A 23,999-nucleotide genomic window follows, 5' to 3' on the forward strand; every position below is an offset into this window, starting at 1 on the left:
GAGACTTCAGGTGTTTGCCATGAAGACCTGTCCTTAAGGTTGTGAGTATCCTATCCAAACGACAGCTGACCTCCCTCAAGATAAGTGAGTCAAGAGAGTAAGGTCAACCCAGGGCGCCTGGGTGGCTCAGTCGGTTAAGCATCCAACTCTTGATTTCAGCTCAGGTCATGATCTCATGGTTGTGAGCTCGAGCCCCACATCAGGCTCTCTGCTGAGTGCAGAGCCTGCTTGGGGGTCTCTCTCTCCCCTTCTCTCTCTGCCCCTCCCCTGCTCACACTCTTCCAGTCTCTCTCAAAATAAATAAACTTAAAAAAAAGAAAAAAGACATGTCCACGCTATTCGACATGGGGACTTATCGAGGGGCATGAGTCCAGGGAGGCAAAAATCACCAAGCACCATCTTGGTGGCTGGCTATCGAATTATACATTCCATGATAGATAAGAACCTAATATTTTCATTAATAATTAGTTAAGTATTCCCAAATTCTTATTGTGGTTTCTCCTTTGACACATGGGTTATTTAAAAGTGTATTGCTTGGGGCACCTGGGTGGGTGAGTCAGGTAAACATCTGACTTTGGCTCAGGTCATGATCTCACGGTTCGTGGGTTCGAGCCCCACATCAGGCTCTCTGCTGACAGCTCAGAGCCTGGATCCTGCTTCAGATTCTGTGTCTCCCTCTCTCTCTCTGCCCCTCCCCCACTCATGCTCGCACTCTCTCTCTCTCTCTCTCAAAAATAAACATTAAAAAAATTTTTTTACTAAAATAAAAGAAATAAAAGAATATTGCTTAATGTGAGGATTACTCTGCTATTAATTCTGGCTGTTAATAATTTCAGGCTTAATTCCACTACTGTCAGAGAATATATACTTAGGATTATTTCAGTATTTTCAAATTTGTTGAGAACTTGCTTAAAGGGTCAGAATGCCGACAGTAGTTATACAATAAACACCCCACTTACAGTTGTAAAGAAATGATACTGATATTATACACAATGTTTCGATGTGGCATCCAAGTCATTATTTATGTTGTTCAAAGCTGTGTTTCTTTTTTTATAATTTTTTTAAATGTTTATTTGTTTTTGAGAGAGAGAGAGAGAGAGACATAGTACGAGCAGGGGAGGGACAGAGAGAGAGGGAGACACAGAATCCAAAGCAGGCTCCAGGCTGTCAGCACAGAGCCTGAGGTGGGGCTCAAGCTCATCAACCTCAAGATCATGACCTGAGCCAAAGTTGGACACTCAACCAACTGAGCCACCCAGGCGCCTCTATGTTTCTTAAGAGTATAGACTCTTCATTCAATTACTGAGACAGACAGAGATGTTTTAATCTCCCACTATGATTATGGAGACCTACTTTTCCCCATGAATTCTATTTTTGCTTTATGTATTTTGACTCCATGTTACTAAATTTAGAACTCAATCTTCTGTTTTTATCATTACAAATTGCCCCTGTTTACCTCTAAAAATAGTAATTTCCTTAAAGCCTATTATCTAATATTAGCATACTGTATCAGCATTCTTACAGTTAATGTTTATAACAGTTTCCCATCCTTTACTTCCAGCCTCCCCTTAGCCTCATAGCGCAGGCGGGGTTTTGTTTCTTAGTTATGTCTGAAGTCTGTCTCTCACTGGAACCACCTAATGCACTTGTACGTGAAGTGCTCGTGAACACACTGCTGTCTGCTGACAGCCTGGTAACATTCCAGCACTTCCCGACTTTCTTTTGCCCTCCTTTCTTGCCCTTTTTTTATTACTATTATTCCATATTTCCCCCCTATTGCTTGCTATACACCCTCTTACATTTCTTTTGCTATTTTAGAGATTACTAAATCCACCTTCATCTTAAGTCTTATGTAAACTTGTATTTTTCACTTCTCAACGCAAAGATGTCAGAATACTACGGGTACCTCCTGCTGACATACAAGCCCTATTACTATTATTTGCTAGTTCGGCTGTCTCTATATTTTTAAATTTTTTTTAAATGTTTATTCATTTTTGAGAGAGAGATAGAGAGAGAGAGAGAGCGCGCGCGAGAGTGCACGCACAAGCGGGGGAAGGGCAGAGAAAGAGAGACAGAATCCGAAGCAGGCTCCAGGCTCTGAGCTGTCAGCACAGAGCCCAATGCGGGGCTCAAACCCACAAACTTTGAGATCATGACCTGAGCTCAAGTTGGACGCCCAACCGACTGAGCCACCCAGGCGCCCCAATTGTTTCTAGAGTTTTAAACCCATAAACCCTTAAACCCATATACTTGTTGTATACAGTTGGTGCTTTTTTCCATTTGTCTGCACTTTTTTTTTTTTTTTTTAAACTCTTCATTCGTCCTTGCATCTCCAAGCCTAGGATCACATTTCCCTCTCAGCCTAAAGAAGACTATTTAGAAATCCCCTGTTCCACTGCTGGGAGACTCCTGAAAATGTGTTTAGAGAGCTTCAGTGACAGATTTGATGGGTTCAGAACCCTTGATGGATAGTCACTGTCAATGATCACTTTATTAATTTTAAATAAACCCAAATATAAGAATATTTTTATGTCTTTATTTCATTAAAGCTCTCCACCAATGTGGGGCTTGAACGCACGACCCCGAGACCAAGTTGCACACTCTACCAACAGAGCCAGCTTGGCACCCCCAACAGCACTTCAGAAAGATCACTTCTTGAGGCACCTGGATGGCTCAGTCGGTCAAGCATCTGACTTTGGCTCAGGTCGTGATCCTGCGGTTTGTGTGTTTGAGCCCCACGTTGGGCTCTGTGCTGACAGCTCAGAGCCCGGAGCCTGCTTCACACTGTGTCTCCCTCTCTCTCTGCACCCCCCTGCTCACGCTCTCTCAAAAATGAATAAACATTAAAAAAAAAAAAAAAATAGAGCACTTCTTTGGGGTCACCAGAGTAGCTCAGTCAGTTGAGCATCCAACTCTTGGTTTCAGCTCAGGTCATGATCCCAGGGTCACGGGATCGAGCCCTGCATCAGGCTCCAGCGCTGAGCACGGAGCCTGCCTGGGATTCCCTCTCTCCCCCCCCACTGCCACTGGTGTGTTCTCTCCCTCTCTAAGATAAAAAAAATAATAATAAAAAATAATAAAGAGCATTTTTTTTTTGTCTATCGACTCCCACTGTTCTACTGAAAAGCTAATCATCAGCCTTACTGCTTATTTTTCCTTTTGGTTACCTTAAGATTTCTCTTTGGCTTTAAAAGGTTTATTGTGATGAAAGGGCACCTGGGTGGCTCAGCTGGTTAAGCGAACGACCCTTGGTTTCAGTTCAGGTCATGATCACATGGTTCGTGACTTCGAGTCCCACAGGGTTCTGCACAGACAGTGCAGAGCCTGCTTGGAATTCTGTCTCTCTCCCTCTCTCTCCGCCCTTCCCCTGCTTGCGCTCTCTCTCTCTCTCTCTCTCTCCCTCAAAAAATAAACTAAGTTAATTAATTAAACCAAACACAAGTTTTCTGGCCACGTCCACTAGCTGCAGTTTTCCGTATGTTTATTCTGCTCAGGGTCCTTGGTGCTTCTTCAATCTGTGGCTCTATTTCTTCAGCACATTTTGCAAACTTCGCAGCTCTTATCGCTTCAAGTGCAGCTCTGCTCCACTCTCTCTTGTCCTCTTGTTCAGGAATTCCAAGTACACATGGAATTTCCAGTTGCTGTAATTTTTTTCTATTCTAATTAGTTGCAAACGCAGCTACACATAAATTGTGTAGGTATTTCCAAAATATTTCCTCTCCAATCTTACCAGTGTGTCAAATACTCTACTAAGCTTTTCAGGCACCCCCAGTGGAATCGGCGAATGCCTTACAACTCAAGGCTCCTCTCTCTGCCCTTTCCTTACCTACCATATCTTGACGTTCTAAGTTCTTATTAGTGCCTCACATATTTCTTCACGAAAGCCACGGGCACCTGGGTGGCCCATTCCATTGAGTATCCAACTCTTCATTTCAGCTCAGGTCATGATCCCAGGATTGTGAGACTGAGGCTTGCTTTGGGCCGGGCATGGAACCCACTTCAGATTCTCTCATTCTCCCTCTGCCACGCTTTCCTGCTCACACACTCTCGCTCCCAAATAAAATAATTTTTAAAATAAAAATAAACAGGGGCGCCTGGGTGGCTCAGTTGGTCAGGTGTCCAACTTCAGCTCAGGTCATCATCTCATGGTTTGTGACTTCGAGCCCCGTGTCAGGCTCTGTGCTGACAGCTCAGAGCCTGGAGCCTGCTTCGGATTCTGCGTCTCCCTCTCCTTCTGCCCCTCCCCTGCTCACGCTCTGACTCTTTCAGTAATAAATAAACATTAAAAAAAAAAATTTTTTTTAATAAAAATAAGTAAATAAGTGAAAGAAAGCTAATCCAGACCAGCTATACATTATGTCTTTTCACTCCTGCGGAATGTTCATTTACTGTTCTTTCAGACAGACAAAAGGTTCTACCTCTGGTTCTACTAATACTAATGTTTTTGAGAATGTAAGTTACATCCAATGACACTACATGATGCTACCCTTAAGTGTGTACACCAAAATACTGACAGTGACTACTTCTAGATGGTAAGATCATGGAGGCTTATTTTCTTATATGCTCATTTTTCTGCAAACGATATTACTCGTACACATTTTCAATATAAATTGGAAGAAAAAAACCTTTACTAAAATTAAAAATGTTTTCTATATGCCAGTAACAACAGAGCAAAGAACATGAAAAAGATTAATAACTAAAACTGTGTACCTGTTTGACTGTGAACTTTGGTAACCACTGGCAAGCACAGATGACCTCTGATGTATAAAAGCTTACTACCACCCAGACTTCTCAGGTATATTCAGTAGATGATAACCACACGTGGCCCCATTACCAAAGAATGGGCCTCAGGAAAGACCAGAGCTCCACTTTCACAGCGCGGGACTCCATAATGGTTTTAGGACAGACACCAGCACAGAGTACTAGAAGTTTTCTCATTTGCTGCTATACTGCCTATAAATTCATATGAAATAACAAAACATTAACTGTGAAACACAGTCTTCTAGAAAACAATTACACTCCTTGCCTTAAAATAAGTAGGTCCACCAAAATCTCGCTTAAATTTTCAAAATATAACACTATCCCGATTACGGTTGTCTTCATTCAAAAATAAGTTTCTTGTCTCTATCCTTCAAGAAAACTGACCAGAAGAGTTTAGGAAAAAATCTCTCTTGTCACAAGACTTCACACCAAATCTCTTTGGAGACCACTTAGCACAGAGCCTGGGTGAATTCATACCTGAAAATGGAACCAATCCCCCAGTTTTATCCAAATTCAAATCAGAAGCACCAATGTACCTTAAAAGGCTTCACAAGTCATTATCTCCTAACAAAATGTGATTTTCGAAATAATGACCCAAGTGCACCATTTTCAGTTCCGAATGAACTAATGGAGCTAAGGCAGTATCGTCAATGGCTACTACAGAGAGACTCCCAGACATTTCACACCTAGAAGAGCGTACACCTCAAGGTGATCGAGCCTTTGGATCAATGATCCTGAAAGTGTAGCCTGAGGAGGGAGGAGGAGGAGGAGGAGGAGGAGGAGGAGGAGGAGGAGGAGGAGGAAGAGAAGCTGGGAACTTATTAGGAATGCCAATTCTCAGGCTCCACTTCCACCATTTTCAGTCAGGATCTCTGGCGGTGAGGCCTAGCGATCTGTGCTTGAAACAAGGCCTCCACGTGATCAGGCCTACATTAAACAGAATTACTGCTCTGGATCCAACATCCAAGTTACAGGAAATACAGGGACATATTGAGCTGCTCTACAAGGATATAAGCAATAACAGCCAAACTGTGGGAACCCAACTCTTTCAACAGAGACACTTACTGTAAAGGGTTTTAAAAGTTGGGCAAGGGAATGCAATTTGTTTTAAGCTTCTTTTTATCGACAGTAATTGTAAGGTATAGGTTTTGTCCGGTTGCTCAAAGTAACTCTATTTATGAGACAAATGGAAATCTGAACATGAAAAAAAGAAGTATGATGATGTTTTGGTTGCTTTTTTTTTTTTTTAACGTTTATTTATTTTTGAGACAGAGAGAGAGAGAGAGAGGGAGAGAAAGCAAGCATGAGTGCGGGAGGAGCAGAGAGAGAGAGAGAGAGGGAGACACAGACTCTGAAGCAGGCTCCAGGCTCTGAGCTGTCAGCACAGAGCCCAACACGGGGCTCGAACTCACGAACCACGAGATCATGACCTGAGCCAAAGTCAGATGCTTAACCGACTGAGCCACCCAGACGCCCCTGGTTGTGTTTTTTAAAAAGAAATCCTCATCTTTTAGAAAGACATATTGAACTACTTACAGAAGATAGGATATGAAATCTAGGATCTGCTTTAGGTACAAAGTGAAGTGGTTGGGGAACAACTAGCCATGGGCACCTAGGGATTCATTATATGAGTCTACTTTGTGTATGTGCAAAATTAGCTTCCACAATAAAGTGAAAAAATTGTTTAAATATACTTCAACAAATTTAATCAACTCAGCAAAATCCACAGGTTTTGAAGTAGAAAAATCAGGGTGCCCAGGTGGCTCAGTTGGTTGAGCGTCCAACTCTTGATTTCAGCTCAGGTCATGATCCTAAGGTCATGAGATCGAGCCCCACATCGGGCTCCGCAATGAGCATGGAGCCTGCTTAAGATTCTTTCTCTCTCTCCCTTTGTGCCTCTCCCCCACTCACACACTCTCTCTCAAAGAATAAAAAATAAAGTAGGAAAATCATTAATGTAGCCTCAGGTTTGTAAGCGACACTCCCCCAGTTCAATAGTAAGCCTAAAAGAAGCAATACGTCATTCATCATGCCTTCCTGTAAAGCTCTAACTGCATTAGACATTACATCACCCTTCCAAGAGTCATGGAGGTATGATTAATTACATTTCTCTTGGTTACTAAAACAGATCACACAATTGCTAAGCATCTTACTATTTGTCACCTCTGAGGAGAAAGAGTTTCAAAGGAAAAGGAGATCATATACATATATGCACACTGAACCTAGTTTACCTGTAAAGATGTGATTGACCCCGTGTGTCCTTGGAGCACAGCGACCGGGGCACAAGTTCTCAAGCACCACACTCTGATGATCTTATCACAGCTCCCTGCAGCGATCATCGTATTCTCATAGTTGACCGCCATATCTGAAATTTCTGCAGAATGACCTCTTAATGTGGATAATAGGCGGCCATTGTGTGTTGACCAAATCTTCACCAAACAATCATCTGAACCCTAAGAAAAAATATACCCCAAAATAAATGTTAACACAGCAAGTCCTTTACAGCAGTTTAAAAAATACCATTTATATGTCACTTAAATTAAGTATCTATAACTCCTCTTCCCAACTGTAGAATACTCTATAAATTATGAATCTTACAGTCAGAACACTTACAGAACAATAGTTCTTTTCTTCCTCAAATCACATCTACATAAAAATACTGTGAAGTTTTCATTTCTGTGGACCAGACCACATTATAAATACTATTTTCCCAAAATTGACTGCCAAATAATGAGCCCGACCAAAAGTTCACCACTCACAATTTCACTTAACAATGGTTAAATGTCAGTTTAGCTCACATCAAGCTAAATAATTTGATACACGTTAGGACAGATATACGGATCACAGGCTGAGTGGAAATCCCAAAAACAATTAAAAAATAATGGGACTAGCACCCTCATTCTAAATAACCAGACAACAGAGTCTCAAATCTGTAGCACCAGCCAACACCCATCTAACTCAGTCCACTTTTGAGTCTCTACTCCGAATCTCGCAACTGAAAAAGGAAACTTAAATTTGTGACCCCTTATAATTTTCCCTTAAAATATTAAAATGGTAAATTAAATTACAAATATTTATGTATAGTTTTATAATAATTGTAAAATAATCTTGCAGTATTCAAGTAATCAATTTCTCTGTATCAATGAGTAATCGATGTGAGTATGAATCACCTGTAGAGATTTAGATTTTTATGGAAGTTTTTTGGTTTGTTCTGGTTATTAGACATACTAGAAACATCATTAGCAGGTCTAGAATAGGCTGGAGGGGAAGTATTAGGCGTGTATATTTTTAAGATCCTTGACAATCAGGCCCATGAACCACAGCTCTACATCAATGTCTCACCAACACCTTAAAGGCCTAGCTACCTGCATCTGAGTCACTTGGGCTACTTAATAAAAATGCAAATTCATGGGCCCCGCATCAGACCCATGGAGTCAAAATCCCTGAGAATAGGAAGCATAGAACCTACATGTTTTAGAAGATTACCTAGATGATTCTAACCCACACGCAAGTGCTCCAGATTGATACCAAATGGAGTTTAAAACATTAACTCACTGTAAAGATTCTATGTCCTGTCCTATCAAATGCTACACAGTAAACAGCAGACAGATGTCCGAGAATCCTTCTGTGCATTTTGATGTGCTGATACATGGTTCCTGGAAATGCTGTGCTAAAAGTGGAACACCCTGTGAGTTGTTTTCCTCGATGTATCTCCACTAGGAAATAAAAACAATGAAAATGGTTAAGGAAGAGCCAATATGTAAAAAAACGAAAAACTCCACAACAATTTCTAGAGGTCACAGAACCTATGTTCCAGAAATCCTAAGGACAGACACAAGTTTCTCCCCAATTCTGTTTTACTATAATCACTATTAAGGGCTTATTGCAACAAGATTGTCTTTCATTAATGTTTATTGCGTTTAGGAATAACTTCAGGAAAGCCACTTTGGAAACCGGTACTCATCACTACTGAAACACTACTACCAGTATTTCCTTTTAAATTTTAATAGAGCAGTTACAAAACTGGTCAAGAAAGTAAAAAGACTGTTTCGCTCATCTGAAAAGGCAAGCTCACTCACCAAGACTCGGTGGGGAACCATAATTCACCGGCATTTCGGGAGGTCTTCCTCTGTGAAGAGCAGCAAAGGCAGAGCCCTTCCAAACTGTGTGCCTGCAGTCTTTAAAACGAATTTTAGATACACATAAAATCTTGAAAGTTAACCCCAAGAAAGATTTTATAGAATACTTACGTATATTGTAATAAACTGTTTATTCAAAGTTGTACCAACTAATATACTTTAACAGAAAAGCCCTAGAGGTTTATTAGACTATTTCTGAAGGGGAAAAAAAATGAAGACATCTCAGATACAACAACAACAACTAACATCAGCGTAGCACTTTACAATTTACAAAGTGCGTTCCACGTACATGATCTCATTGAATCCTCACAACAACCCTGTGAGGTAGGTATGATCGCCAATGTACAAGTGAGGTAACTGAGGCTCAAAGGTTCCAGGACCTTGAAAGAGATCCGCTGCAAGTGGTTAAGTCTACATGGACCATACAACCAGATCGCTGGACTTCCGAGTCCTATTCAATGCCAAGTAAGTTTTTATTTTGCCATGCAGAATCATACCACACGGTATTAGTGATACGAGATCTTAATCACAACTGATCCAACTTTCCAAAAAATGGAAATTTTTGTAAGAAAAATTTGATCTATATGAAAATCCTTAAAACGTTAACGGAGTCTTAAAATTAATTTTGGCCAATATTACCATGACTTTAATCTCCCTAGGAAATACGGACAAAATCAAATGCCTTTCCTCTTGTTTTGGGATCATGGATAATCCTTTACACAAGAGCACGCATGTAGGATCTGGGAGTCTGAACACTCATTCTCAAGTCCCGTCCCTCTTTGACCTATCGGCAAATACATACGAAGAAACATCATCTGCCCCCCCTAGAGGAGAGAGCAGCAGAGCACAGATTACGCTGGGCCAGAAATCAGCTTCTTCACAAGTGAAAGAGGAAGGGAAGGAAGGCATCACAGAAACCTCTACTGAGCCTCGGGTGCCCCAACCTAACACGCATGTTACGTTTTACATGAATGGATTCATCGCCACCATCATGACCAAAGAGCGGTTACAAGGCATCCTCTCGTGACACTAGTACAAAACAGAGAGATACGGACCCTACCCTAGGGCAGCTGGCTCAAGTCTCTTCTAAGGTCTGCCGGTTCTAAAGCAGTGCTCATCACAAAACAACACGGAGCTTGACACAAGTAAAGAAAACAGAGGGAAACAGGCCATTTGGGGCAACTACTACATAACAGCCTAAAATAGAATAATTACAAGGTGAATAGGAACACAGAGAAGGGAGAGTAAGAACAGTTTCCTGAGCCAAGCCACAGTGTGGCAGGGCCACAGAGCACTAAGAAATGACTAAGGGCGACAAAGCGGTCTGGCATGGAACCAAGAAGGAGGGTTGTTCTTTCTCAGTCAAGCTTTGTACTGGTGGCACACCTAAGAGGTGGCATCACATCAGCAACAGATCTTAAAGATAATCACGGGGGACGAACTGGACGGATGCTCAGGATCCGAAGAGCCAACATTCTTGCCCATCAGCAGTTAGGCCACGTTGTATACATAGATCATATCACATACATGTACTTAGTCTAAGTGATTTATACCAAGCTAACAGGAGAAGAACAACAATTCCAAACATTTTGCTACCACATAACTTTGCAAAAAAATTAAATTGGTGAAAAAAGAACCATGCAATTGTACATTTTTGGTGCTTGTTTTCAAACTGCTCCCAAATTTAGAAAATCACTTCCCCTTATAACAAAGGGCTTTCGGAATCTAAATACCAAATAAAATACTTCTAGCATTTAAAGAGTTTATTAGACACATACAATTACATTCAGTAAAGTTATAAGTGAGCTACAAAATAGAAAATTAAGAACTCACATCAAGAAAACCTCAAACACATCTCAGAATAAATTCAAGCTTTTTCGCTTAACATCTATACCTTTGTCATTTTTTTAATGCAGAAGGACCCATTAAACACTTACGTAGTAAAATTCAATGTCTATGCTAAATGCAGAGAATTTTATAGTCCACAGCATGGTTTATAGTTACATATCGCCTTTCTTCCACAATGCTTACATTACTTCACAATTATAATTATCATTAAGCTACAAAGCAGAACACTTCTTCAAATTAAGGTACCTTTTGCTGTACGTAGCAAAGACTGCCTTCCTGCACCAAGTAAAGAAGTGACTCTTGAAATACTGGGTGGAATTTCTTTATCCAACATGGGACCAATGCGCTGGCAGATTTGCAACAGATGATCAGGAGCCACATGCTTATTGGACAAGACCTAATTGGAGAGCAAGTTTTTTAAACATTATTTACAATAGCATCAAAAAACATTAAACAGCCAGGGGTAAGTGTGACAAAACATGTGAGAAACATGTACAACGAAAACTATAAATCACTGCTGAGAGACATTAAATAAAGAGCAAACTCATCTGTAGGTTCAAAGCCATCCCAATCAAAATCCAAGCAGGCTGTCTTGTAGAAACTGATTTTTATTCTAAAATTCACATTCAAATGTAAGGCGCCTACAAAAGCCAAAGCAGCTTTAAAAAAATACAAAGTTGAGTTATGAAAATAAATATCTGACTTCGGGAATCGTTATATAAGGACAACTGATTTCTGACAAAAGCACAAAGGAGAAAAGATCATCTTCTCAACAAATGGTGCTGGAACCACTGGATATCCATTTGCCAAAAAGGTTTCTCTTTTAATGAACTTTGATCCATACATCACACCATAAACAAAAACTATCTTAAGACAGATCACGTACCTAAATGTATAATCTAAAACTGCAGAACTTATCACAGAAAACCCTGGAGAAAATCATGACCTGAGGTTAGACAAAGATTTCTCATATGACAATAGTCGTACAATCCACACAACAACCAGCCCATACACTAGACCTCATCAAAATTAACAGCTTCCGTTTTCGTCAAAAGAGCGTGAATACAACAACCCACAGACTGAAGGAAAACGTTTGCAAAGCATATTATCTGATAAACGACTTGCATCTAGAAACTAAAAAAACTCTCAACACTCAATTATAAAAAAAAAAAAAACTAACTAACTTTTAAAAACAGGAGAAAGATTTACACAGACCATCAAACACACATACACACACTCTAGAGATGCGCAGCACCATTCATTGGTAACAAATTGAAACCATAATGAGATATTACTACACACCTGTTAGAATAGCTAAAATCAAAAGGACCAGACCAAGATTGGCAAGAACGTGGAGAAACTGCTGGTGGGAACGTACAATAGCACAACCACTTTGGAAAACAGTTGGCCACTCTTCCCATAGGCAGCCTGGGGTGATCTTTGAAAATGGTTCGCTATTCACTTGACCCAGGAAACCCTACATAATCACACAAATCAAGAGGCTCAAATCCCTGTGTTCACTTCAAGGACCCAGGGGAAACTGCCCAGGCCATCGAGGGTATGTGTATCCAAAGGACACCACCTTAGAGAAGCAATGTATGCCCTTCCATCACTGCCATCGTAGAGCTGATAGGTGCACCCAGGCCACACAGTGGGGCTGGACACAGAATCAGTGGTCCAAAAAGAGCGCTCAATTTTTAGTGAACATGCTTAAAAATGCAGAGTCATGCTGAACGTAAGGATGTAGATGATCCTCTGGTCATTGAGCACATCCAGGTAAACAAAGCCTGCAGGACGCAGTATAGAGCTTACAGGGCTCATGGTCAGATTAACCCATAGATGAGCTCTCCCTGCCACAATGAGACGATCCTTACTAAAAGGGCAGACTGCTCCTAAGCTGGAAGAGGAAGCTGCAAAGACGGAAAAGATATCCCAGAAGAAAATGAAGAAACAAAACTTACAGCCTGGGAGTAAATTCTATATAAAATAAATGCAAATAAAAATTTAAAAAAAAAAAGAGACAGAGATAGAAAGAAAACAGTTGGGCAGTTTAATAGCACATATACCTACCGTATTAACCAGCTATTCTATTCCTAGGTATTTACTCAAGAAAAAGAAAAGCACATGTTCATACTAGAAGTCTGTACGTGCACATGGCCCTGCTACATCTGGCCGCGGGAACAAAGGGCTGTTCTCTATAAACGTCTAAGAGAGTGCCTCCTGCAATTAACCGGTTCACCCATGCCTGGGATGGGCAAATGGCTACTCAAACGCTTAAACTGGCCCCCAAGTACAGCCCAGAGACAAAGCAAGAGAAGGAGAAGAGACTGTTAGTCCAGGCTGAGAAGAGAGCGATCAGGAAAGGGGATGTCCCCTCCAAGAGGCTGCCTGTCCTTCGAGCTGGGGTTAATACTGTCGCCGCCCTGGTGGAAAGCAAGAAGGCTTGGCAGGTAGCGACTGCACACAAGGTGGATCCCAGTGAGTGGGCTGTCTCCCTGCCTGCCCTGTGTCCGAAGACGGGGGTCCCTTACCGCGTTATCAAGAGGAAGGCCAGCCTGGGGTGTCTGGTCCCCAGGAAGACCGGCACCACTGTCACCTTCCCACAGGTTAACTCGGAAGAAAAAGGAGCTCTGGCTAGGCTGCTGGAAGCTATCGGGACCAATGACAATGACAGATACGATGAGACCCGCAGTCACTGGGGAGGCAACATCCCAGGTCCAAAGTCAGTGGCTTGCATCGCCAAGGTGAAAAAGGCGAAGCCTAAAAAAACTGGCCCCCAAACTGGGCTAAGTGGACACCATTATATTTTCTGTACAGAAAAGTAATTAAAAGTTCTTTAAAAAAAAAAAAAGTTTGCACATGACTGAAACATCTTTCTTGTTAAGATCCCAAAAGTGGACACACCCAAATGGCCACTAACAGGTCACTGGATATACACATTACGGTGCATCTGTAAAATGGAACACTATCCAGTAATAAAAAAAGAAACATATGTGACACATTAATAACACGTGATGACATGGATGAAATCTCAAAATTATGCTGAAAGAAGCCAGGAAAAGAGTACGTGTTGTATGGTTTTATTTACACAAAACTCTAGAAAATGCACATTAATCTACAGTGACAGAAAACAGATCAGACGTTGCTGGGGGCAGGGAGCAAGAAAAGCAGGAGGTGTTACAGATGGGTTCTTCAGTGTCACACGCATCCAAAGTCATCAACCTGAACCTTTATAAATGTGTGTTTAAGTCAATTATACTTCAAAACAATAAAAACACAAAAGCTACCGTGTAAGTTAAACTCATGAAGAGGCCTCATGACACCTGATCTGAATGTATCTGTCCTAAACTTTAACACTGCATTAAGGTTCCTCAATCACGAGATGACGTTTCTCAACTGTGACGTCACCAACGTGTGAGCAAAGACAAAGTGCTGCTCTGGACAGTGCATGTGCGCAGAACACACAGTACTCCTGGCTCCCTTCCGTCCATGCCGACAGCATTCCCCATGCCGCACAACACCAGCAATGCCCCATACATTTTCAAACTCCTGAGAAACCCTGCCCCAAAGAAAACCTGAAACATAGTTCAAGATCTCACTTCTGGTTCTTATGCATTAACTCAAATATAAAACAAGCCTGGATTCGGGGCACCTGGCAGGCTCAGCCAACAGAGCATGTGACTCTTGAGTTCAAGCCCCGCAGTGGGTGTAGAAATTACTTACAAATAAATATTAAAAAAAAAAAAAAGCCCAGATTCAATATAAAGTTTTTGTTCATAAGCACTAGTGACAGAAGAGGCTAAATAAAATATCTTCAACTTTTCAACATGACTTATGTTTCCTACCTTGACAGATATCCCAAGGAAAAATCCCAAAGACCAATCAAAGCTCAGGTAGACATCAAAGTGTTTCATAATACTAATTAGCACTCTTGTGCTTCAAAGTGTCAGCATGTAGAAGTTCCAAATCTATTATAGATAATTAGCTCATCATGGGAAGGGAAAGAAAGATAGGAGGAACTAGAAGGTAACTCCAACAGGGCCAAGAAAATCACAGATCTAAGAACCTGTCAGGAATGCAAATCTGAAAACAAAACCCCACCGAAGTACTCCGCACTGATCAACCTAAATAATGTGTCCACGAGGCTTAAGAAAGATAAAAGGACTTGGGCAATGGCAACATGGCTTCTTACACAGTAGACAATCACTCTAATAGCTTTAAGATTTTGACTATTCAGGTAGATAGAGAACTGACATAATTGGCTTTCAGGTTTTTTTAATATAATTTATTGTCAAATTGGTTAACATACAGCGTGTACAGTACGCTCTTGATTTTGGGGGTAGATTCCCATGGTTCATCGTTTACATACAACACCCGGTGCTCATCCCAACAAGTGCCCTCCTCAATGTCCCTCACCCATTTGCCCCTCCCCCCGAATCAACCCTCAGTTTGTTCTCTGTTATTTAAAAGTCTCTTATGGTTTGCTACCCTCCCTCCATTTGTAACTATTTTTCCCCCTTTCTTTCCCCCATGGTCTTCTGTTAAGTTTCTCAAGTTCCACATATGAGTGAAAGCATTTATCTGTCCTTCTCAATTGGCTTTCAGTTTTGAGGTTACACACTCAAGCCTGTCTCCTGAGTGGACACCTGCTCTTGAAGACAAGCTGTAACACACAAAGGCAAAAACAACTTCTCTAGATAGAAAAGACAGAGACAGAAAAGTTTAGACAGAGTGCTTCCCAGTGTTGGATATGATTTTATTCTCTCTCTTAAATGATCTAGAAGGGAAACTTTATAGGACTAAACTCACTGCCTGAATTGAAGAAGCAGTAAAACTCATCATTAAAATAACAGGAAGTTTCAACATAGGCAAGTAAACTTGGGCCAAGTCCAGGCATTAACAGGAACATGGATTCCATACAGCAGCTGTGATTCCCATAAAGGGATTTATAGATTCGTTACATTTCTAAGGATTCCAGCATAACTATCAAAGATGGGGGGAGGGGGGGGCGCCTGGGTGGCGCAGTCGGTTAAGCGTCCGACTTCAGCCAGGTCACGATCTTACGGTCTGTGAGTTCGAGCCCCGCGTCGGGCTCTGGGCTGATGGCTCAGAGCCTGGAGCCTGTTTCCGATTCTGTGTCTCCCTCTCTCTCTGCCCCTCCCCCGTTCATGCTCTGTCCCTCTCTGTCCCAAAAATAAATAAACGTTGAAAAAAAAAAAAAAATTAAAAAAAAAAAAAAAAGATGGGGGAGGAGAGACTGTTACTCTATATTTGTATAAGACAAAGTGTTTCTGGAGAGTAATGCAGTTCTAGTCCCAAAAATAACAAACAGAAAATGGTTCTAGATTATTAAAGATATACTGACCAAATCAATATGATAGATAACGTTCCTTCATTACTTTCAAGTCCTATACCTGAATGTTAGTAACAATCTCTACCAGCAACTTCAATGAGTAAGCCAGTGATACGATGTCCTCGGAAATAAGGCCAGAACTAAGTCCCTTCCAACAGTCAAACAGCCACTCTCTGTACCATCTTATTTTTGGTAGCCATACTTAGTCTCAGGAAGTTTTTCAGCCACAATCATAGGATCACTATATTACCACCACTATTACCAAATAATGCGGTGAGCATGAGCTTCTTCAAGCCCAGGGAAGCAGCTGTAAAGTGGTAGTAGAGTCTAGAGAACGTAACTGCAAAGTTATGGGAGAAAGGAGCTTTTTCTGTCAAGTTTGGGATACTGTCATGTAATGAGGATCTAGAATGAGTATTTAATATATTTTTTTTTACCGTTTATTTGAGAGAGAGAAGAAGAAAAACACAGAGCGTGCACACGAGTGGGGAAGGGGCAGAGAGAGAGGGAGACAGAATGTGAAGCAGAATGTGAATCTGTCAGCACAGAGCCCAGTGTGGGGTTCGATCTCATGAACAGCGAGTTCATGACCTGAGCCGAAGTCAGACACTTTAACCAAGTGAGCCACCCAGGCACCCCAATATTCAATATCTTTAATATATACCTATGTGATCGCTTCTCGGCCTTTTGGCTAAGATCAAGTGTAACATATACCCATCTGACCTTTAGTTTTTCCCTGATCATTTTAAACTACATCTAGAAACTTACAAGGGAAAATGCCTAAGTAAACTACCACAGCACATCACAACTCCTATACAATGAGCATACAACAATGAAACAAGAAGGGATACAGAGCATGGTCTTTCACAAAAAAATTAAAAATTGGCGTCTTCCTTAGGTAAGTTCCCTCAGCCTCTGGTTGATACAAGTTCTTGGCCTCTTTTCTAAGCTTTATAAAGAAATGCAAGTTTTTGAAAAAAAAATTAAAATAAAATAAAATAAAATAGGGGCGCCTGGGTGGCGCAGTCGGTTAAGCGTCCGACTTCAGCCAGGTCACGATCTCGCGGTCCGTGAGTTCGAGCCCCGCGTCGGGCTCTGGGCTGATGGCTCAGAGCCTGGAGCCTGTTTCCGATTCTGTGTCTCCCTCTCTCTCTGCCTCTCCCCCGTTCATGCTCTGTCTCTCTCTGTCCCAAAAATAAATAAACGTTGAAAAAAAAAAAAAATTAAAATAAGAAATGCAAGTTTGGGGCGCCTGGGTAGCTTAGTCGGTTAAACATCCGACTCTTGATCTCAGCTCAGGATCGTGAGTTCAAGCCCCACTGTGGGCTCCACACTAGGCACGAGGCATATTTTTAAAAATAAGTGAATTTTTAAAAATTAAAAAAAAAATGCAAGCTTAGTAGTCAATGGCAGGATAAATATCGTTATAGAAATAAGAGGGGAAAAGAGCTTAACCCTCGGTTTATACACAAGTACCTAGGCAGAGAAACATTCTAATGTTAGCATGAAAATCCTTCATTCAAAAGCATTTATTCTGGGGCACCTGGCTAGCTCAGTTGGTAGAGCGTGAGACTCTTGATCTCAGGACTGTGGGTTCAAGCCCTACATTGGGTGTAGAGATTAAAAATAAAATCTTAAAAGAAAAAAAGGGAAAAAAAAGCTTTTATTTTAATTCAGAAAAGAGTTTATTAGCTTCCCAGAGCAGACCATGTTTGCTTATCCAATAGCCACTACCTCCCCAACTTCAGCAGAGCCTCACTTTTCTAAACTCTTTCCTAACTAGGCAGCCATTGATCTAGTTCTGGCCAATGAAACAGAGAAGAAATCTTCTAGGGCAGGAGAATGTTCCTGGAAAATTCTGCTCCCTAATAAAAGAACCACAGCGGGGGGTAAAAAAAAAAAACCTTCTTTCCCATTATTTCTAGGATATGATGGTAACAATAAAACGAGAAGTTTGAGAAGGAAAAAACCAAACGTCAATCTGCCCTATCCAAGAGACAGAGACTATCTTTAATGAAACCATTAAATGAAAGAAAGCATTATGTATCTTTATGATTTAGGCCACTGCTTTTAAGGAAATGAAGTATTTCATGAGGCTGTTATCACATGCAATGCAATCACACAAATCATAACAGCATTATCCACCAACCTGCAAATCTGAAGCAAAGTCACCTACCAGCCATCCCATAAAGTGAGGCTTGCCTGGAAAATACTATTAATGCTTAAGCCAATACTAAACGAAGATATATCCTTAGTTAGCATTTCTATGCAATCTATTCATTTCATTTTCCTCTTCCCTTAGCAAAACAATGACCCCTACTTCTAGACTATAAAAGCTTTTCCAAATTATAAATTATTCAGAAGAAATCTAAGATTTTTTATACTTTTTGATTTCTGATATCCTTCTTAAATGTTTTTTTTTTTTTAACGTTTTTTTAATTTATTTTTGAGACAGAGACAGAGCATGAACGGGGGAGGGGCAGAGAGAGAGGGAGACACAGAATCGGAAACAGGCTCCAGGCTCTGAGCCATCAGCCCAGAGCCCGACGCGGGGCTCGAACTCACGGACCGCGAGATCGTGACCTGGCTGAAGTCGGACGCTTAACCGACTGAGCCACCCAGGCGCCCCTGATATCCTTCTTAAATGTTTAGAGAGAGAAAGAGAAAATGCACAGAGGAGGAACAGAGAGACAGAGGGGGAGAGAGAGAATCCCAGGCAGGCCCCATGCTGTCAGTGAAGAGTCTAATGCCAGGGGCTTAATCTCACAACCCTGAGATCATGACCTGAATAAAAATCAAGAGTCGGACCCTTAAATGACTGAGCCAGCCAGGTGCACCCGACTTCTAATATTCCTTGACAGGGAGTTCAGACCATCAAATAGAGGAAGATCATCTGAAAAGAACAAAATTCAAAAAGCAAAATACTCAAGGCTTTATCCTTAAATCAACTGAGTTCTGAAAAGAAACCATTAAACTTGAGATTATTCTGTTGTACCATGTGAAAATAACTAAATTTTCTAAGCAGAACATAATTAAAATAAGCCTGTGTGAAGACTAATTAAAAGTATGCATCCTACATGGAACTTAATGAAGAGACAAATACTTCCCAAAAGCCAAACCTTTCTTTTTTTTTTTTTTTTTAAATATTGCTTCACAAGATGTATTAAAACAAGAGGCACACTTCAAAATGTATGGATTTTAAACATGCAACAGCCTACAGAAGATATGAAATAGTAAAGTACTGATCAAGTAACAATTCCAGCCGCATGAACATAGTAAAGATCACAGATTTCAAGATTAATGCAAAACATCTTCTAGTCAGACTTAGTTCATCATTTCGTTGAGAAGTCTGTCATATTCCAAACGACCAATAGAAATAAAACCTAGTCAGGGGTGCCTGGGTGGCTCAGTTGGTTAAGCGTCCGACTTTGGCTCAGGTCATGTCTCCCTCAAATAAATAAACATTTAAAGAATTTTAATATATATATATAAAATTTGACCACTAAAATAGAACTGGATATTATAGGAACAGAAAAGTCCAGATGCAAGTCAGCAAGAACGTAGTAAATGATGATGACAGCGCTCCCTGTAGAGAAAGGAGACAACACTCAAACAGTGCTTGCAAACTGACAATTTGCAAAAGGCTAGATTCATACCTCACATCAACCACATGCTCAAATAAACTGAACATGGAGACATTACAGAGAAACTACAAACAGACTAGAAAAAGTATTGAGAAATAAATACATAACACTGCCTTTTAAAATATTAATCTTGGAGTACAGAAGGGCTTTAAGGACAACCCTAAAGACAAAATAAAGATTCACAGATATAACAAAAGTAAAAATCTTAAACCTCTGGAAAAACAAAACCTCCCAGCGAAACTAAAAAGCAGCCTGCAAGCTGGGAAAGGAACCTAGAACTCAGCAGACTAAAGAATAACCTAGAGATGAAGAATTCTTACAAGATGGCTTAAGACAGCAGTGGAAAAGCAAGTGAAAGATATAAAAAGGTAATTCAGAAAAGATGAATTGTCAAGTCACAAAACAAACTTCCTTCAGAAACGTCTTAAGCCTGTAACTGGTGGGTCAGAGGTCACGCAGGTTTTTAAGACGGATTGCAACCACTCTTTCCACCCGTCCTCTCTCAGGGCTCCACATTTCCTTTCTGCCCTCCAGGTCAAAGGTTACCCCATCAATAAGCGCTTTTCCTCCCCACCCACCTAAAATATCCTGCCCCCCCTTTCCCGATCCCTAACACCTCTGTGAATCTGTATTACAGTAGCTTGTGTGCTGCTTCAGGTCAGTTTTACCCCGAGGGTGTAAAGCCCCCTGAGAACAGAAGCCTTGTCCATCTCATCCACACTGGTCTCCCCGGAACTCTGACTACAGCAGGCATTCATTTACTGAACAAATGCATCAGACGTGCATGAATAAGTATCACACAAAGCGGCCTTCAGCTGGACCTGCCCCTGAGGAATAGAACCTCACTGAAGTTACTTGTTCCTTCCCGACTCATCTCAAACTGGGAAATCACAATACATACAAGGTGATAGGATTGCTAAAAGGATACAAGATTACATAGGTTAAATCTCCTAACTTGTGTGCGGTACTTGGCAAAAAAATGACTCAAACATTAGCTACTGAGGGCCGCCTAACTGGTTCAGTCAGAAGACCATTAGACTTTTGATCCTGGGGTGGTGAGTTTGAGCCTCACTGTGGGTGTAGAGCTTACATAAATAAACAAACTTAAAAAAAAAAAAAAAGGTAAGCCATTTTACTCAATGATTAAGTTTCTAGAAGTTTATGACAAGTAACAATTATGTATAAATGCAAAGACACATAGTTCTTACTTTGATATTCATGGAATCACTAATAGAAAAAAAAACTAGAAACCAACCAAATGTACAACAGGCAAATAGTTAGGTAAAATTTTCCAGGGCGCCTGGGTGGCGCAGTCGGTTGAGCGTCCGACTTCAGCCAGGTCACGATCTCGTGGTCCGTGAGTTCGAGCCCCGCGTCGGGCTCTGGGCTGATGGCTCAGAGCCTGGAGCCTGTTTCCGATTCTGTGTCTCCCTCTCTCTCTGCCCCTCCCCCGTTCATGCTCTGTCTCTCTCTGTCCCAAAAATAAAACGTTGAAAAAAAAATTAAAAAAAAAAAAAAAAAAATTTTCCAGAGAAATTGAAAGGAATTCACAAAATAGTATCTTTTTAAAGATCCTACTTTTGTTAGAGTCTAGCATGAAGAAAAATAAACACTTCTCACTTTCATGATTTTTTTCTCACTTTCGCATTTTCTAAATATTCTACAATAAACATTAGAAATTTTTATTCATTTAATTTATTTTTTAACGTTTATTCATCTTCGCGAGACAGAGACAGAACACGAGGGGGAAAGGGGCAGAGAGAGGCAGACACAACACAGAATCCGAAGCAGGCCCCAGGCTCCAAGCTGTCAGCACAGAGCCGGATGTGGGGCTCGAACTCACGAACTACGAGATCATGACCTGAGCCAAAGTCGGATGCTCAACCAACTGAGCCACCCAGGCGCCCCAGAAATTTTTATTTAATATTAGGACAATTTTTGGTCAGATTACAGAGAAATGACTAATGAACTAATTACATCACTTTTTAGTTACACCCCTATAGAAAGACCACTATCAACATCTTCGAACATTTACATATAAATAGAAGCTAAATTTAATAGAGACAAAACTTAAGACTTTGAGGCTCTAACGATCTCTTTTGCACTGCTGGTAGGAATGCAAACTGGTGCAGCCACTCTGGAAAACAGTATGGAGATTCCCAAAAAAAATTAAAAATAGAACCACCCTACGACCCAGCAATTGCACTACTAGGCATTTATCCAAGGGATACAGGTGTGCTGTTTCAAAGGGACACATGCACCCCAATGTTAATAGCAGCGCTATCGACAATAGCCAAAGCATGGAGAGAGCCCAAATGTCCATCGATGGATGAATGGATAAAGAAGATGTGGTACATATATAAAATGGAGTATTACTCGGCAATCAAAAAGAATGAAATCTTGCCACTGGCGACTACATGGATGGAACTGGAGGGTATTATGCTAAGTGAAATTATTCAGAGAAAGACAAATATCACATGACTTCACTCATATGAGGAATTTAAGACACAAAACAGATGAACACAAAGGAAGGGGAGCAAAAATAATATAAAAACAAGGAAGGGGGACAAAACATAAGAGACTCTTAAAAACAGAACAAACAGGGTTGCTGGAGGGGTTGTAGGTGAGGGGATGGGCTAAATGGGTAAGGGGCATTAAGGAAGACACTTGTTGGGATGAGCAACTCGTATGGGTGTTACACATAGGGGTGAATCACTAGAATCTACTCCTGAAATTATAGCACTATATATGCTAACTAACTTGGGTGTAAATTAAAAAATAAACATTAAAAATATTAATAGAGGGGCACCTGGGTGGTGCAGTCGGTTAAGCGTCCGACTTCAGCCAGGTCACAATCTCACGGTCCGTGAGTTCGAGCCCCGCGTCAGGCTCTGGGCTGATGGCTCGGAGCCTGGAGACTGTTTCCGATTCTGTGTCTCCCTCTCTCTCTGCCCCTCCCCCGTTCATACTCTGTCTCTCTCAGTCCCAAAAATAAAGAAACGTTGAAAAAAAAAAAAATTTAAAAAAATAAATAAATAAATAAATAAATAAATAAAAAATATTAATAGAAAACAAACTGAGGCTCTACCACAAAGTCTTTCTCAAGCAAAAGTCTCTCAATGTGGAATCCAGCCTCAAACATACCAACGAGAGTTTAACAAATACTGGAATAAGAAGGGTGCTAGACTCTTCTGACCCTGAGGAAATGTGGCTAACAGCCCTACCTAACTAGTTATGGGACCTGGGACAAGGTACTTTCTAAGCAAAAACAATAGGTAATACTACACACTTGCAACGTACAAGGTACATTTCTAAGTATTTTAAGGTTTTGACTCATTCAGTTCTTCGTTACTGACAATAGTTAACACTTACACGGTGATTACTACCTGATGCTGTTCTAAGAACTTTATATACGCTCACTTACTATACCTCCAAACTATTCACCTTCATTTTACAGGTGAGAAAACACAAGCACAGACACCAAAGAACCTGCCCAGAACCGAAGAGCTGATAAACGGCAAAGCTAAAAGTAAGAACCCAGGCTGTCTAGGGTCACAACTCCCCACATCACTGCATCGCTGCAATCGGCTATCCTGCATCCTAAGAAAAATGCCAAGTAACAAGATAATTGAGGAGCATCACAAGTCTTAGAGCCGAAGTGGCCTCTGGAAGTTTTTAAAGCCAAATATATGCAAACCGATTAAAATCAACATAGAGAGAGGTGCCCAGGTGGCTCAGTCAGTTAAGTATCCAACTTCAGTTCACAAGATCAACTGATCTTGTGGTTCAGCGAGTTCGAGCCCACATCAGGCTGTCTGCTTTCAGCACAGAGCCCGCTTCAGATCCTTCTGTCTCCCTCCCTCTCCCCTTCCACCACATGCGCGTGCAATCTCGCTCTCAAAAATAAAACAAAATCAACACAGAGAATTTTTTCTAAGTAGCTAGAGTCTAACATCCAAATGTCATTCACCCACCCCATTACCAATAACAAGCAAAGTCAAAGCCTCCGCCAAATTCTGAATACCCCACGCATAATTCATCCTATGCTGCTATGGTTATTACATAACATTAACACAAAAGTTTTGTGCTCAACATGCCACTTTCCCACTTCTACATAATAAAGGAAAGATAGTAAATAATCACTGAATGATTCTATTTTGTACGCTCCTAATGAAATGGTTTAAAGAGCTTTTAAAAAAAAAAAAAAGACGTATAACTTCCATGTTTCACAGCCATTCTGGTGCCGTAAGTTGC

At 40.9% G+C, this 23,999-nt stretch overlaps 1 protein-coding gene across 1 annotated transcript in view; it reads right to left on the reverse strand.

The window, feature by feature from the left end:
* The window catches only part of BRWD1 (bromodomain and WD repeat domain containing 1), a 125,973-nt gene that overhangs the window by 90,677 nt on the left and 11,297 nt on the right, over positions 1-23,999 (reverse strand). Inside the window, exons 5-8 of the mRNA XM_086675986.1 lie at positions 10,995-11,145; positions 8,841-8,939; positions 8,317-8,477; positions 6,993-7,214 (exon numbers count right to left, since the gene is read on the reverse strand). Coding sequence (XP_086532112.1) covers positions 6,993-7,214; positions 8,317-8,477; positions 8,841-8,939; positions 10,995-11,145 — 633 coding nt within the window. The remainder of the gene's footprint in view (positions 1-6,992; positions 7,215-8,316; positions 8,478-8,840; positions 8,940-10,994; positions 11,146-23,999) is intronic.

The sequence above is a fragment of the Puma concolor genome, chromosome C2, assembly GCF_028749965.1.
Source record: "Puma concolor isolate L17-30 chromosome C2, mPumCon1.1.hap2, whole genome shotgun sequence".
NCBI lineage: Eukaryota > Metazoa > Chordata > Mammalia > Carnivora > Felidae > Puma > Puma concolor.